Genomic DNA, 17,995 nt, shown 5'->3' on the forward strand with positions numbered 1-17,995 from the left:
TCTCATTGCGACCGGTTATGTCTGCGCTTGTGCAATGAACAGTCGAGCATCAGCGTCTACAGATTCGACACCGGCACCACCCGAAGTGAAACGTGGTCGTCCGTGCAAACTCTGAAGCACAATATAACGCTTGTAATGCTTTCGCATTCCCACACGTAAGGAGTCGCAATTATGTCTGCCGAACGTATTTGGTTATTTAGTCAAAGCACTGGCACTTACGAGGTAGGCCTGCGGCGGCGATGCCTGTATTTTAGTTCTTGCTCTTTTGTATCTTACAAGAGCTTTGTTATTAAGAGAGGTCTTCTTGCGCTTAAGGCCTGGTATTATATCGACACAAGCGAGCCTCAGTTCCATCTCAGTGTAGTTTTAAGGCATCAGAAACAGCATCCATGTAAACACTACAAAAACGCATCACTCCATGTGCCCGTATTTTTGGCCAGCACGGATACCTTTGAAAAAAAAAAAATAAACTAAGAAAAACCCAAACACTTTATTACCTCTCATGTATCCAACAGGCAATGCCACAATGAAGCCTGGCAGTCCGCAAACAAATATATGAACGTATAAAAACACTTGAAAACCTTGAAGCATTTGCTGATGCGAGGGAGCGCAACGCATAATACAGAAAAATACGAGATAATCTAACCAGGTAGGGCAGAAAAAAGACAACTGGTCTGAACTCAGAATTTAGAACTATCCTTTCTTCGGAAGCTCAACAACATTTAGATGTAGCACCTAGGTGTATGACGGTAGAGGGATATGCCGGAGGCTCTGGCTTTGGATACTGGCGTCCAATGTAGGGAGTTTACTTCGGGCGCATCTTACGGGCGGTCTTCTTCCCCCTCTTCACTCGCTTCACTCGGGGAGAGACGACGTTACTGAAGCCATCGGGCAAAGGCAGCGAACTTTTTTTCCGAATGTTGCTCAAGATAGCGCGAACCTCATGGTCGTCCAGGATTCCCCACTGGATCGGTCCGGTAGTCAACTCCTCTTCCGAGAGCGCGAGGAACCGAAGTTTGGGGAAGAAGGGCTTCATAAGCATTCGGAGCTCAGGCTTTCCGTCCACGACAAAGGCTTTGTGAAACGGGTTCTCCAGTGCCCATCTGTGGAGGGCGCTAATAACCCAAATCTCGGGCACGTCAACGACGTGGTCGATGACGTAATCGACCGTGTACTCCGAAGAGCATAAGAACGCATCTGACATCAGCACGGTGAGGCTATCTGCCAGGATGAGATCCAATGTAGGGAGGTCACTGTGATCTTCACCCATAGTGATGGCGTAGTCCAAGACCAGGCACACATCCATCTGCTTCATGTTGCACTTTATGTAAGCGGTGCACTTTTCTGCGAGTTCCGGCACCAGGTACTTGACAGCCGCGCTTCGAGTGTACAGCGCCTGAAGCACGTATTCCACTTCTAGCTGGCCGCTGTAGAAGTACCTGCATTGAACACAATGGACATTAGTTAAGAGCTCACAACACCCAATTTTCAAACATAAACTTGCACTTGATTTCCAATATGCAAAAATACAGTTCCTCGAAATCTGGATTTATTACATTAGGCAGATGTTTAGTGTGATTTATATTTACTATTGTTTTTCAACAGCTTCTTGTCTGGCACCTTAGAGATCATTAACGCAAGGAAGGGATACCGGCCCCGCATCATCTCATTTACTACCCATGTGCTGGCAGGCCGGGGAACAGCGTCTAATTGATAAGCTTTGCAGCAGAAATTTTTTTGTTTTTTTGGGACCCTACTGCGTAGTATGTGCGTTTTTTTTTCTTTTATTTATCTTAAAGGCCCATGTGGGCATTACACGGGGGGAATATCATGCAAGAGAAGCAATGAATAAAATTCAATAGTAATATTAGGGCGCCTAAAGAGCATTCCGGTATACATCGTAACAACAAGTTAAAGCAGTCAGCAATAAAAATATTATGAATACAGTATGCGAAATTTGAAAAATGCAAGCATGGAATGCAACATACTCCAAGGCTTTAGAAAAAAATAAAGATTTCAAACAAACCGGTCAAAAGATAAATCTTACACACCTACTCTGTTAAACTCTCTTTTACTGAAAATAACTTATCGCAATCAACCGTGTTAAATATGCAATAGGGGAAAGTATTCTATTCTCTTAGTGTCTGGTGCAAAAACGAAAATCTGACTGCATCTGTACAATGGAGATCAGGTTTTTGATTGTGGTTAAAGCGATGAAATGTGCGTATGGCAGGCCTAATTGGTGCTGAGGAGTATACGGTGTACGGTTAAAGTATAATTTATGAAAAAGGCAAGTCGTGATTTCTTACGTCTGCTTTCCAACGTTGGGAGGTTAAGGTTCTCTTTTATTGCAGTAATGCTCGAGTACACGTAACACGAGTATTGACGTGCGAGGAATCGACTGGCCCTGTTCTAAGCTGTCAGTGAGGTTTCTTGATGACAACACCAAATGAATGACACATACTCAAGCTTAGGTCTGACCAACGTGGTATCAGCAAGTAGTCATGTATCATTGTTAGCTTTACAAAGTGACTGGCGAATAAAACCTTGAGTTTTATATGTATTAGTCAGAAGTTGGTTGACATGAGTACTCCACGAAATATTAGGGGCTAAATACACTCCTAAGGATCCGGAAGAGCCGACAGATTCTATTTCAATGCTGGTGATTGTGTATGTGTTCGACAAAACGTGACAGCGGGTACTGAAATGCATTAATTTTTTTATACAGCATCATCTGTCTGATTTGGACAAGTCATTCATTAACATAATGCAGTCAGTAAAATTAAAGATTGCACAGTAAATGGCATAATAGCTTGGCTGGCATAAACCGTGCAGGCTGGTTACTTTTAGCAAAGACTGCACATAGATGTGGAAGGTGGTCCACGCAGTACCCTCCTCCACGGTCGCATCGTAAAGTATATGTATGAGAAAAATGCAATCGCTTGAGGATTTCTAGTTTTAACATCGCAACAGTTCTGGCACATGTCACGCGACGTAGTCGTGGATCAACCGCAAATCACTTGAGTGAACGTACCGAAGAAGGCCGAGAACTCCCTCCGGGTGCAAGTCTGTGATGATTACACGTTCTTCCTTGGGGAAGTCTCCATAGAACATGGCTTTGAAGACGTCGTTCTGCAGCGCTAGGATCAGGCGATGCGCCTTGAATGACTTCCGCTGGTCGGGAAAGTGGGCACAATCCACGACGATCTCTACATCAGCAATGTCCCCAGTTTGGAGAAATCTTGCAAAAGAGAACTGAAAGTGAAGGACAGACGTTAGGATTGTAGTGTAATTTGTCAACGACCTCACATCACAAAATCTAAGAACACACCTATATAAGCCGGTTCCAAAAACAACCAAAAACTGAATGGGAGGCCCACATCCTCGTGTACCACTGCTGCTGAAGCAACTGACTTTCTTGGCCTGCTAAGCACAACGAATGCTGGCTAATGCATATGCCCGCCTCCCCCTTGGCTATTTATAGTGCTGGAACTTCAAGAAGTAACGCACCAACATGCATAATAAGCTTGTAATTACACAGGTTGTTTCACCAAATACTTTGCACAATTAAAAAAAAATAGGCTTTTTGAGTCAGAAGAGCTCATTTCGTTATTGTATATTGTGGTCAGTGTAGTAAATCAGAGGACAGTTAAGACGTGCTAAGCAGGCTGGGTAACTAATACTGAATAGTCAAGTTCCTAATTCTTAGGCTCCTCAGTTATTAATTACTCCTATAAGCACCTTAATTATGGAGTCATGTAGCCCACCGTATGTAATGTCTTTAGAATTTCTAAAAAGCGGTAACCCTCGGCGCAATGTCCCACCAAATTTAGTGTACATCGCGCCAAAATACATGCGCTTTCGAGAAGGTTTCAGCAAAGAAACTTCTCCAGTGCACGAAAGACATTGCAACAGCCAAAATTTGTTATGCTGCAGCGCCGAGGGTAACTGCATTTCTGAAATTTTAAAAACTGATATGAATATTGCTTACGGTAGGCTGCACACCTCGCAATAATTAAGAAGCCCCACAGCAATAGTCAAAATCTTAACCATTCAATTTTCGTTAACCAAGCTTCTGTTAATATGTCATAGCTGTGATGTAATAAACCGCTGAAAGCTATGGCGAATTGAGTGGTCTTCCAACTCAAGAAGCCTATTTTTAAAAATCTTAGGTCATACATTCTACACAACTACAAACGCAGATGCATACATTCAACACACACACACACACACACACATGCAGATATACAGGGTGTGCCAGCTAACTTTGACCAAGATTAAAAAAACCTAAGCATTCTACAGAACTGAAATCATGTGAATATTGGTGGGGTTTATCTAAAGTTATAGTACCAATTTTTTGCCCGTCCTATCTGAATAATTAGTCGAGATCAATAAATTAACCTTTTGAATATAGCTTGAAAAGCTCAGGCGTCAATCGGAAAGTTTACTTCCAACGAGATAAATTTAGCGTGGCCGTTTTTATTCGGGAAAAACGAAAGCCCGCGGACTTAAGAAATACCACATGACAGCGTGCTCCGTTCGCCCGGATGCGCCGCGATTAGCGCTCTCATCCGTGTTTTGTAAAGACCATCACTCGCTTCGCTCCTTTCGTGCTGCCCAAGACAGCTTCTCGTTGTGCTTGGTTCCAAAACAAGCGCCAGTGGGTTTGGGTGACAGTTGAAAGAAAGCGCGGCTCCCATTTCGGCGGCGATAATTGTGCTCTTACGTTAGCAGAATGCATGCGGAGGAACGATGACAATCTCATGGGTTCGGATTTGGGAGCAAGATCCCAACAAGCAAAGACGCATATAACAAGCTTGATAACGTCGTGTGAATCACGATGAAAAACCAGTGCATGCTCCAGTGCACGTAACTCTTAGAAATGACCAAAATTTTTTGGGCCATAGCGCCGAGGGTAACCCTATTTTCGAAATTCAAAAAACTGATATTGATATTACTTACTGTGGGCTACACACCTTTCAGTAAGTAGAGAGCCTAAAAGGAATAGTTTAAAGGATAGCTATTCAATATTAGTTAACCAGGCTGCTAGTTAGCACATCCCAGCAGCATTCTTAGGTACTCAGTTAAAAAATTTGCACCATTAAAGGTGTAACGCTAATGACAGCACCCATTCCACACCCTTTTCTTTTTTCTTGCTTTTTGAAAAAGGGTGCGCTCAGCATGTTTTATCACCATTAATGCACCCATGCACCCTTGAAAGGTGCACGAGCACAAGGGCGTTGTGGCTCCTTCGGGTGCTAAGGTGCGTAAGGGTATTGACTGAGTTGTGCTGTATTTAAGTCAAGCGTGCTCTTAAAATTATGTGAGCTGTTCGAGCTTACCATTAAATGACAGGTGCAGCACTGATGCAAGCAGTGATGACTGCGATCTGCGCCCCTATAATGTGATAATCACTGACTCCAAATAGGGGCTCGCTGATATGGCATGTATAAACTTGTAGAAAGTATGCCATTCACGGTAAATAAGTATTGCGTGCAGCGGTGGTGTCTTCTGTGTTGAACTCTGTCACCTCAGCAGCTTTCAGTGTCTCATTCCAGTTACCCTTATACCTGTTTATGGTCCTGCCATTTGCGGTAAATGAGTATTGCGCGCAACGGTGGTGTCTTCTGTGTTAAACCCTGTCACCTCAGCAGCTTTGAGTGTGTCATTCCACTTACCCTTATGCCTGTTTATGGTCCTGCCATTCGCAGTAAATAAGTATTGCGCGCAACGGTGGTGTCTCTGTGTTAAACTCTTGTCACCTCAGCAGCTTTGAGTGTCTCATTCCAGTTACCCTTATGCCTGTTTATGGTCCTGCCATTCGCGGTAAATAAGTATTGTGCGCAGCGGTGGTGTCTTCTGTGTTGAACTCTGTCACCTCAGCAGCTTTCAGTGTCTCATTCCAGTTACCCTTATACCTATTTATGGTCCTGCCATTCGCGGTAAATGAGTATTGCGCGCAACGGTGGTGTCTTCTGTGTTAAACTCTGTCACCTCAGCAGCTTTGAGTGTGTCATTCCACTTACCCTTATGCCTGTTTATGATCCTGCCATTCGCAGTAAATAAGTATTGCGCACAACGGTGCATGGTGTCTCTGTGTTAAACTCTGTCACCTCAGTAGCTTTGAGTGTCTCATTCCAGTTACCCTTATGCCTGTTTATGGTCCTGCCATTCGCGGTAAATAAGTATTGTGCGCAGCGGTGGTGTCTTCTGTGTTGAACTCTGTCACCTCAGCAGCTTTCAGTGTCTCATTGCAGTTACCCTTATACCTGTTTATGGTCCTGCCATTCGCGGTAAAGAGTATCGCGCGCAACGGTGGTGTCTTCTGTGTTAAACTCTGTCACCTCAGCAGCTTTGAGTGTGTCATTCCACTTACCCTTATGCCTGTTTATGGTCCTGCCATTCGCAGTAAATAAGTATTGCGCGCAACGGTGGTGTCTCTGTGTTAAACTCTTGTCACCTCAGCAGCTTTGAGTGTCTCATTCCAGTTACCCTTATGCCTGTTTATGGTCCTGCCATTCGCGGTAAATAAGTATTGTGCGCAGCGGTGGTGTCTTCTGTGTTGAACTCTGTCACCTCAGCAGCTTTCAGTGTCTCATTCCAGTTACCCTTATGCCTGTTTATGGTCCTGCCATTCGCAGTAAATAAGTATTGCGCGCAACGGTGGTGTCTCTGTGTTAAACTCTTGTCACCTCAGCAGCTTTGAGTGTCTCATTCCAGTTACCCTTATGCCTGTTTAAGGTCCTGCCATTCGCGATAAATAAGTATTGCGCGCAACGGTGGTGTCTCTGTGTTGAACTTGTCACCTCAGCAGCTTTGAGTGTCTCATTCCAGTTACCCTTATGCCTGTTTATGGTCCTGCCATTCACGGTAAATAAGTATTGTGCGCAGCGGTGGTGTCTTCTGTGTTGAACTCTGTCACCTCAGCAGCTTTCAGTGTCTCATTCCAGTTACCCTTATGCCTGTTTATGGTCCTGCCATTCGCAGTAAATAAGTATTGCGCGCAACGGTGGTGTCTCTGTGTTAAACTCTTGTCACCTCAGCAGCTTTGAGTGTCTCATTCCAGTTACCCTTATGCCTGTTTAAGGTCCTGCCATTCGCGATAAATAAGTATTGCGCGCGACGGTGGTGTCTTCTGTGTTGAACTTGTCACCTCAGCAGCTTTGAGTGTCTCATTCCAGTTACCCTTATGCCTGTTTATGGTCCTGCCATTCGCGGTAAATAAGTATTGCACACAGCGGTGGTGTCTCTGTGTTGAACTCTGTCACCTTAGCAGCTTTGAGTGTCTCATTCCAGTTACCCTTATACCTGTTTACGGTCCTTTGGCAAAAATACGCGGCACAATATAGAATCGTGATACTGTATGAGCTGGTTTGCTGCTGGTTGGCTTCCTTTAGCAAGGCGTTTTTTCTATTTTGGATATATTCAGAAAAATCACAACGTACACGTGATGCAGACATCACAAATATGACTCCAGATCAAACAGGTGCAGAAACACTGTGAAAAAACTTTAGTACAAAGTTAGACAAGTCATCAGCAGCGTTTCAGCTTCCCTCCAAGAGTGCACCAAAAAAAAAAAAGACTGATCAGCCTCTTTTAAAGCGCTCAAAACTTATGAAACTGTACTGTAAAGCAGTCCGGAAACTGGTGGAACCGTAACGATACCACCCTTACTACGTGTGTGACAAGCATACTTTGCACCCTTATGGGAGGGTGCAAGGGTACGAGTTGCAGAGAAGGGTGCAATTTTTTTTACAGTGTACTACACCGCTGACAATGTCATGGCAAAGAAAGAGCTCTTCTAACTAAAAAAACCTCTTTTTAAAAATCATCTAAAACTTAGGTGAAACACATTGTATATACAGGGTCCTTCAAATAATATTTACACAATTTTCAAAATATGCTTTTTGAGCTGAACAGCGTTTTATTCGGCATAGCGTTGCCAGCGGTGATGTACATCATAGTACGGCTACGACCTGCTAACTAGCAGGCTGGTTAACTAACACTGAAGCGTTAACTTTTTAACTATTACTTCTAAGCTTCTCAATTGTCCGCAGACCTGTATAGCTCACCGTAAGTAATATCCATAACAGTTTTTGGAATTTCGAAACCGCAATTACCCTCGGCGCTTTGGAACAACAAACTTTGGCTATTTCGACGGGTTGTGTGCACTGTAGAGGCAGCTTTGATTGCAAGCTTCTCAAAAGCGCATGTATTCTGGCACAATGTAGCCTAAATTTCATGGGCCCCTGCGCCGAGGATAACTGCTTTTTCAAAATTGTAAGAACTGATATAGATATTACTAAAAGTGGGCTTCACACGTCTCCATAATTAAGAAGCCTAACAATAGTAGTTAAAAAGGTAACTGCTCAATATTCTTTAACCATCCTACTAGTTAACGCGCCTTAGCTCTATTTGGATGTACTACACCGCTGACAGTGCTATGCCAAAGAAAGCAGTCTCTAACTTAAAGAAGCCTATGTATAAAAATTGTGTTAAGCCTTAGATGAAACACCCTGCACACGTATCAAGCAGTGACAGCGCCATGGGGAATCGAAAGGTGGCAGCTGCTACATCAAAAAGTGTTGGGCTTTAAGTTGTTGAAACTGATTATAGTGTGAAAGCATGGGATTTTGCGTGACATTCAAAATGGTTCAACTTGACATTATTGGTTGGTTTTGCTAGGTGCGAACCCGATTTCTTGGCGCGAGTGCAATTTTGGTGGTGCAAAAAAATTACCTGTAGACACTTGTGCCCGTCCCTAACTTCCTCATCCTCAGTGTCAAATTATGTAAAGTAAATATTACTTTCATAGCTGTTTTCACGGAAGATGATGATGTGCAATACACAGCGTGAAAGTGTGCTACAGCTTAACACAAAGCGTGTTCGGCTGCGACGAGGGCCAATTGCTTTAAACCAAAACGGAGTTTTACGTAGCTATAAAAGCATTACAGGTCTCGACGACAGATGGTCGTTTCTACAAGCCGGCTGCGATGACGTCAGGTTCTCCTGTTGCCAGATCTCTGATGTTAGACCACGGCGCCACTGACTTCCTAGCAACAACCATGGATGTGTAAATGCCCTCGACGCTGTAATTAATGAGATGAGTTTGAATTGCGAGAAAAATGCTCCATTCCCAACTGCACACTTCTCACGAATCAATGCGCCTTTTGCTTCCGAGTGATCGTCTACAAAACCAGAAAATCTATTCTGCTAAGAACAAAAAGGCTATGGAGTGGTCCCCAGCATCATTTTAGAACCAGTTCACATTTTTTATCATCGTATACGCACTAATAAGGCGGTAATCAGCTTAGCATATGTCTGGCGCGAAGGATTAGAAAGCAGTTTATGGAAATTATCTTTGTAAGGCTTACCTCTTGTATCTTCTCCGTCTGTGCAGAACGTTCGATCTTGACAACACTACGGCCACGTTTCGGTTTCCTACTGCAGCAGCAGGAATACCCGCGGCACTCGTCGCAGTACGCTAAAATTGATAGAGAAAAGAAAGGTGTACTGTGCATAAAACATGAGGTACTTTAAACACATTGACATGAAGCGCACAAGTGCCAATTTTCCTTTCCACTTCCCATGTACTGCGATGGGCCACCAGGACGTCAGAAGCTGATCTTGAAAGGGGCCTTCCGAATCGTTATGTCATACGGCAATGTACGAGCGAGGTAAATAAGTGCTGCAGGAGGGATACAACCTGAGCGCGAAGCTCTATTTTTGAACGTTTTCAAATTAACGGCCGTTCTTTCTATCAGGTATGTCGCCATTTCTACTGCTCCTACATCAGCTGCAGCTCACCTGCAAATCACCTGCAAAGGAACCCATAGGGCTAATGCATAGGAATATGGAGCACTGATCGGACCTTAATACGGCAGCTGGTAGACGGTCGTGCCACCTGTGCATTCGCGTGAACTTCCCATCTCACGAAACACACAACTTTTTCAAAACATCTTGAAACAGCTACTAACGTATGCCTCACACTAGACCGAACTGTCGTGAGTGATGCACGCAGGTGGCGACAGGTAAACCATCGTCACCAAGCAGAGTCGTGCAAGGGGGGTGGGGGGGGGAGGGGGAGGATGCTGTGCAGGAGACGGCGGGGTGATGCACTGATTGCTCTAATAGACGGGGCCAGTGGAGTGGGGGTACGGAGTGATGGCGTAGAGCCCACGTGGCATGGAGGAAGGAAAACTCAGGAGAGGCCCTTCCCATGCAACACCCTGGGAGAAAAGTGTGAAGGAAATCTCGAGGCTTTTCTCGATCCAGAGGCCATCTTATCCGGGCACTGCTTAGCAACGGTGTCATAAACTGCTATTTATAAACCGGGCGATAGCACAGGGCCGTGGCATACTATTTGTGGAGCAGCGTAGGCATACTTTCCTCAACTGCTCGAGCTTCTGATTTCGGTTGTGCTCACAGGCTGACGATGGCGCCAGTCATATCTGAAGACGGAATTCAGTGCAAAACTCTCGTTGTCGTGTGCACGGATTTTCAATTGAAAGTGGTTGGCGACAATGATCGCACAAACATTTCGTCTACTGCGACCATGCGTGGAGCCGTTGGGAGACCGCTGCTGCTCACTGAGTGAGGGGCATTCGCGCTGTTCGTTCATCAGTGACTCAATATAGCGTGCGCTACACAGCAGTCGTCCGTGTATTGTGCAAACTTTTTGTGTCCTGTGCATGCAATGTGCGTGTAGCTTTAGCACTCCAGTTTCAGAGTCACCTTTATGCGTGTTCTCGCAATGCTCCAGCGATTGTGACTGCTGTTGATTATAACATAACTGCCATTTTTGTTTTTTCGGCGATTGCGCTTGTGTGGACGGCGGGGGCCATGAAATGCACGGAGAGCAATATTGTAAAGGAAGCAACTGAGCTCGCTTTGCTATGCAGAAACTTTGTTGCATGCCCATTTGGAGCGTCTAAGTTTGAAGCGTGTTCAGCAAGCTATTTGCTTCTGGGACGTGCCACGCTCAAGAGGATTCATTTATATCGATGTCAAGTCTGTATTTTTGGTCGCGCGCTAAATAGACCTATTTCCTATAGCGGGTTTTGCAGTTGCTTTTCTGGCTGAGGTCATGGTCAAAAGTGCGAAAAAGGCGAAGCTCTAGCTGAATTTGGAGGCCACTTCTCACACGTTTATTGTGCCCACGTGTCCTGCGATATTGTTATTTTTGGTAAAAAGTACAAATGAGGATCCACATGTGCATTTAATTATGATGATGTCTGTGGCTACGTTGATGAAAAATAATTCGATGTGTTCATTACGTATAAGTTCACTCTCATTGTATGTACTGTCAATCACAAGTGTGCTACTATGCAGTGACATCACCAGATATTATTTCACTAACTAGTGAAAACTGGAGCGTACAGCTGCAGCTGTGCACATTAAATGTAACAATTTAAATGGTGCACAGCACTGTGAGACTTATACTGTAGCTACAGTGTGCTCCTAAACTTCTGGAAGCAATCTGAAATGCTACGGTCATATACATTATGCACCATAATAGATCTATGGATGTGAAAGGTATGTTACAGTGCTATGTATCGATCATTCTTTAAAGGGGCGGGAGGCAGTGGTTCCATTTCAAACATATATTTCTTGGACTTTTTTCGTCGAGAAAAAGGGGTTCAGCATGGTTTCCCTATTTAAAAATTGGCTATGGTTTAGCTCTGGTTAACCCTAGCTGAGTTACGAAAGCCTCAAGTCTTCTTGCTCATTCTTCCTCCGTTTCCTCGGCACGTCATCCATGCAGCATCTCATTCCGACGCTCTCGAGAACTCAAACCGGTCCCTCCCGCAGTTCTAGAGTCACTCTGGGACGTGGCACTTCTTCTAGCCGCACCTTCGTTACGACTCTTCTCGGGTCGTGCGTCGCGTTGCCTTTCTTTCGTGCTCTCTATAACCAGAATCCACTGAGGCGAAGCGCATATATATATACCTCCCGCGAGGCGACACCTCCTCTCCCTCTACCCCAGCGGAGCACATCTGGTGGAGCGAGCGGCGACGGCAGCGGTGCCATCTGTTGGAGTGCAGCTGCGGCGTTGCTAGGCAATTGTGGCTCAAGGTCGTTCGTGGGCCACGGCATACGGCCGAAGTGCGACCACGCGACAAGCCGAACTGGCTGGCGTAGTGTTGCTTTAGCAACAAAACTTCAGGCTTTTTTTTTGGGGGGGGGGGGGTCGACACCCCAAGCCCCATAAATCCTCCCCTGCCATGCTACTATACGCACTTCAGCGCTCTCCGTTTCTGTCACCTCTATGAGTGGTTCTTGAAGTTGTAAATCAAAAGTCACTGTTCGCGCGACCACCGCTATGAACACGTTATGATACTACTATGATACTACATTTTACATTCAAAGTCAAGAACTCAAACTTTTTAGTATAGTTGCCAATCCCGACTGCTGTGTGAGAAAGCATTCCTGGCTTGGCCAGCCGCAGGAAAACATGTATGAGGATGAATAGAATATTCGAGACCAAAAACAAAATACAGCATGATTTTTCTTGTCCTCACTGCTGCAGCAGAAGGCACTGTTGATGCAGCCAGCTGCCCAAACAAACACAATGGAGGCAGATTGTAACATTCAACTACAAGAGCAGCATTAAAAGGCAGGTTGAGCACAAAGGTTGGGTGTGAACATGCATGGCAGCACTGTTCACGACTCATCTGGAAGCAGACACGTGCACACTTATTCAGCATATGAAATGAGAGGGTTGTGCTATCTACCAGACAGCGTGATTAAAGTGTGGCCAGTATGTAGGCTACTTATATGTGAGGATAGCACGCAAACAACCTGACATCAACAATCTTTTTTTTTTTGCAACCTAACGAGCACATTTGACAGCTGTCCATTCAAAAATCATTATTATCTCAAATACAAAGTGTTGAAGAGGATCATTTAAATCTAAGCCTCTTGCCAGCAAGCTGGACACGGAAAGCTTCAAGGGTAGCCATGCACTAAAACTTTTCGGGAAGCATAAGTAAAGGCACTACTTTACACTGCATTAAGGTGAGATAGTTTGTTCGGAAGCATCACGAAATACGCAGCGCGATCCAAGAAAAAAGGAATGAAAGATGATAGACAGCACAGAGTAAAAAGTTCTATTTTAGAGGACCATATATGTGTAGCAGTTTATATGAGAAAAGAGAGAACACAAACAAGCATGCTTATTAAAGTGTATGCTAGATTTGGTTTTCTTTTCTTCAACTATATTCTGGCAGCAGCTGTATATTTATACAATTTCACGGAACAAAAATTTCACGCCCTTCAATGGATCTGGTGAAATGAACTTTCTAGCCTTGCGATTAACACGAGACTAAGATGGACCGGACGTAAGTACACTAGTATATTTCGCCAAGTGCAGCCTGCAATGGACCCAGGGACATATACCTCCGCCGCCGCAAAACGATGAAGGCTAAAGCGGCGGGAGACACTGGGTACCAAGGTGGGCCACCGCAATAGGTCAAAGAGAAAGTTACTTCCCGGGCTTACTGCAACTGCGATAAGCGCGATCGCCGAATGATACCTGGGTGCCATGCAAGAAATGACTGTTTCGTTCGAACAGAGCGGGGATGACGTGGAGACGATAGACACAGCAAAGAGAAATGACTGGAAGCAGCCGAATGTCTCGGGCGATTACTTCCGAGGTCTACCCGTACATGAACAATGGCCAGTAACCAAGCGCCACTCTCACTGGAGTCTCTCCAGAACAGTTCCTTCGCTGGATTTGAAATGCGCGCGCGGATGATGATGATGAAAACGTTTATTAAAGCCACAATGCCTTAGTTGAAGGGAAGGCTGATCGGGTCCCTAGTCCGGGACGCCGTTGGTGAAAGCCGCTGCCCGTGCTCTGGCGACGAGGGCTCGTTGTTCCTCGAGGTCTGAGCTGGACAGGGCCGCCTCCCAGCCCTCCCGCGTTGGCTGATTTATAATGTCAATGCTGTCATTTTTCTGACAAGCCCATACCATGTGGTACAGTTTGCCTTCTGGCCACAAAATTTGCACTGTGCCGAAAAGGACTCGGGCTCAATGGCGTGAAGCGTAGCTGGATTATTGAAGGACATAGTTTGTAGCCTGCGAAGGTGACATTCCTCTGATTTACTGAGACCCTTAGCGGGCCTCGGGAGTGTCTGCCTTTCAAGGCGAAAATGTTGCAAGATTTCTGAATATGTCGTTAGCGGAGAGGGGGAGCCAGAATCAGGAAGGGAGGATGTAGAAGGATGCCGGGGAAGAAAAGCTCGGGCCAAAGCGTGTGCGCGCTCGTTTCCTTTAACTCCCTGGTGACCTGGTACCCATATTAATTCCTTCTGTTCAGCTGAAGTCCTACATTGACTAAGAATTTTGCAGGCTAGCGGCGTGATTCTGCCACGTATATAGTTTCTATAAGCCGCCTGGGAATCTGTAACTATGTATTTAGATTCGGAGTGCGTTGCGGCTAGGGCTATCGCTACTTCCTCCATAGCCTGTGTATCCCCGTTACGAACTGAAAGCCCGTCCACGACTTGCATTTGGTGCACCACTGAGATTGTTGATATTCCTTGTACAGGACCCGCAGCGTCCACGAAGAGGGCTCCTTCTTTTGTTGAATAGCACTCGTTCATCTTCTTGCTCCTCGCCACTCGTCTAGCATGATGATGCTCCGGGTGCATGTTTTTGGGAAGAGGAAGCGTAAAGAATTTGCTCTTCCACTCTTTAGGTATATCTTGTCTCCCAGCCACTTGCTGCGGAAAGCTAATGTTTAAATCTTCTAAGACCCTGCGGCCGGTCGTAGTTGTGGCCAGTCGCACTACCTAGCTTGTAAGATGGGCGCTAATCAATGCATCAGCCGTGTTGTGTACCCCTAGTTTAAGTAGATGCTCCGTAGATGCTTTCATGGGTAGGCTGAGTGCCTTCTTATAAGCCGTTCGAATGATAACGTCCAGGTGGTTTAGATCGGTCTTCCTCAAACGAAGGTACGGGGCCACGTACACTATCCTGCAGATGACAAAGGCCTGTATTAGTCTAAGGGTATCCTGTTCTTGCATGCCGTTTTTCTTGCTTGTGATCCGAGATATCATACGGATGACTTGTTTGCACACCGTTCGGAGCTTGGTGATCGCTGCTGCGTTCACACCCTTGTTGTTAATGAGCAGCCCCAAAATCCGTATTCTTTCCACCTCGGGAACAGGTGTACCATGGACTGAGATTTCCAGCGATGCAGTATCCCCCTTCCCTCGCAGGACGAGGAGCTCCGACTTGTCCGGGGAACAGCGCAGTCCGCATTCTTCTGCATACTTTTCAACCGTACTGGCAGCCTCTCGGAAGGCCTCCTCCATCTGTCCCATGTTTCCCTCCGTTGCCCATATGGTTATGTCATCCGCGTATAGGGCGTGGCGGATTCCCCCTATGGCATGAAGTTGTTCCGGCAGGTGCATGAGGGCAACGTTGAAGAGCAGTGGAGAAAGGACTGCTCCCTGAGGCGTCCCCCTGGTGCCCATGGGTATCGCCTCGGACCTCGTGTCGCCAATCCTGATGTGCGCTTGCCTATCTTGCAAGAAAGCCTTGATGTAATTAAAGGTACGCTTTCCGCAGTGAGTACCCTGCAGATTGTCCAGAATATTGGAATGCTTCACGTTGTCGAAAGCCCCCTTCAGATCTAATGCCAGTATGGCCCTACTGTTTCGTTTGCGCGGGGGATCGATAACCTCCATCTTCAGCTGCAGTAACACGTCCTGGGTTGACAAGTGTGCCCTAAACCCAAACATTGTGTGAGGTATAATATTGTGGTCTTCTATATACGTAGAAAGTCGCATGTGTACCGCCTTCTCCATCAGTTTCCCGGCGCACGACGTAAGCGAGATGGGTCTGAGGTTATTGATGTTCACCTCCTTTCCAGGCTTGCGAATAAAGCTGACATCAGCCGTCTTCCATGCCCTGGGTAACTGTCCACATTTCCAGCATTCGTTGATGTACTGCGTGAGATGTTCAAGCGCTTGCTGATTGAGATTGACAAGCAATCCCACCGTCACCCTGTCGTTCCCTGGCGCCGTGCCCCGCCTCATGGCCATAAGCGCCGCCTGTATTTCCTCGACTTCGAACTCTCTGTCCAGGTCCGGATTGTCCATACCCTCATAATCCCGTACTGGCTCGTTGTCTTTCACTGTACAGAGGTACTTGCTCACGAGGGCTGCAACTAGCTGCTGGTCCGTGCCGGCGAAGCCGTGTAGGGCTCTCTTGAGATTACGTTGCTGATCCCCGCGAGACTTAGAGGGCTCTATCAAACATCTAAGAAGACTCCACGCCGCCTTGGTGCTAAGGGTGCCCTTCATGGAGTCGCATTTGGCCAACCAGTTGTTTTTGGCCAGGGATCGTGCATACTCTTCTGCTTGCAAGCTTAATTTCGCGATCTTGATCTTGAGCTTGCGGTTATGTTTTTGCCTTTTCCACCGCCATGCGAGACTTCTTCTGGCCTCCCATAGATGTAGTAGGTGGTTGTCAATAGCCGGGACTTCTTCTGGTGTCTGAAGTGTACGTGTGAAGCGGTCCCTGACTCTCAGCAGCGACTCAGCCCACTCCTCGTACTTTTCAATGGGCGCGTTGAGCGTAGAGTCTTCCGCCTGTTGGAACAACGACCAGTCCGTGAGCCGTGCATTCCCTCTCGGTCTGCGATGCTTATTGTAGTCGAGGCAGATCTTGAGAATGCAGTGGTCACTCCCTAAGGTCTCCTGCGTGTTGTGCCAATCATAGTTTCTCGCTCCTTTAACCAACGAGAGATCTGGACATGTATCTCTCGAGACACTGTTGCCAATCCTCATGGGATGCTGCGGGTCAGTAAGAATCGTCAGTGCTAGGTCCGATATGGCCGCAGCGAGTCTCCTGCCCTTAATATCCTCCTTACTATATCCCCACAAGAAGCTATATGCGTTAAAATCCCCCACAATGATGAGAGGTGCACTTTTTGCCAATTGCGCGGCCTTTTGGAAAATCTCATCGAAAGACGCACCCCAGTTCTTCGGTTGACTATATATGTTCAACACATACGCACTTCTGCTAGTGCATACGTTCGGTAAAAGCTGAATAAATGTATGTTCCACCTCAGTGACTAAATCCAGCTCAGTTGTCACAGCCGTGCAATCCTTATGCACCAGAATGCAAGTGGATGAGCTGTTTTGATGCGTGCTGTATGGTCTGAGTTTGGCTTCCGTATTCACGTCCTGCAGTGCAATAATATCTGGTAATTTATCCAACGAATCTACGTATTGCTGTAGCGAATCCCTCTTCTTTCTGAACCCCCGGCAGTTCCACTGCAAAATCTGCAATTTAGGAGGCTCGGGGCCATGTTGTCTGGGGCTGCTCTTGCCTACTTTTTTCTCCGCGCGCGCGTTGATTTCCTTTAGTGTTCAATGCGCGCGCGGAGAAAAAAGTAGGCAAGAGCAGCCCCAGACAACATGGCCCCGAGCTATTTTCTGGCTTCAAAAAATGTCACCTGACGGCCTCTTCTCTAAATTTTCCTTCTTCCATCACACGCGGAGACAGGACTCGTACCCAGTAGCCTGCTGGACTTCAGAGAAGGTCTGCTCTAACCCCCCACGAGCTGACCCTGACCGCAAGCTTTTCGGGCCGCGCAGATCGTTTGCCATTGCCTTCCTCTCACGCCCCGCCGAGAAGAGGTGGCGGTGCTAAAACTGTCTTGGTCACTCCACCCGCTACCGTCTGGGCCTAATGCTATCTCATACTGGACCGCAAGAATCGCATAGGTCATCTGTGACATTCTGCCGCTCACGAATTATCGGGGACAAAAGTAAAAGTTCAGGGGGCAACTTAGTTGACCTAAAGTGCGGTGAGGCGAAAGCCTTAAGCGCGGTGTTGCTGCTTGATTCACTTATATGTGTGGTTAAGATGTTAAGCTTCGCCTGTAAGAGTGGAACGCTACAGTGTCTTGCAACGCTGCCAGGGAGTCCACAGAACGCCATCGCACCCAAAGGCGGCACGAAGGTGAGCTGGGAAG

General features: G+C 46.4%; 1 protein-coding gene across 1 annotated transcript in view; it reads right to left on the reverse strand.

Annotated features, from left to right (window-relative positions):
* Positions 1-456: 456 nt before the first annotated feature.
* LOC149328229 (BTB/POZ domain-containing protein 6-like) overlaps positions 457-17,995 on the reverse strand; it is a 30,623-nt gene continuing 13,084 nt past the window's right edge. The window contains exons 2-4 of the mRNA XM_089559578.1: positions 9,375-9,484; positions 3,035-3,255; positions 457-1,439 (exon numbers count right to left, since the gene is read on the reverse strand). Coding sequence (XP_089415704.1) covers positions 806-1,439; positions 3,035-3,255; positions 9,375-9,484 — 965 coding nt within the window. The 3' untranslated portion in view covers positions 457-805. The remainder of the gene's footprint in view (positions 1,440-3,034; positions 3,256-9,374; positions 9,485-17,995) is intronic.

Source organism: Amblyomma mixtum, chromosome 9, assembly GCF_055824585.1.
Source record: "Amblyomma mixtum isolate Tamu chromosome 9, ASM5582458v1, whole genome shotgun sequence".
Classification (NCBI taxonomy): Eukaryota; Metazoa; Arthropoda; class Arachnida; order Ixodida; family Ixodidae; genus Amblyomma; species Amblyomma mixtum.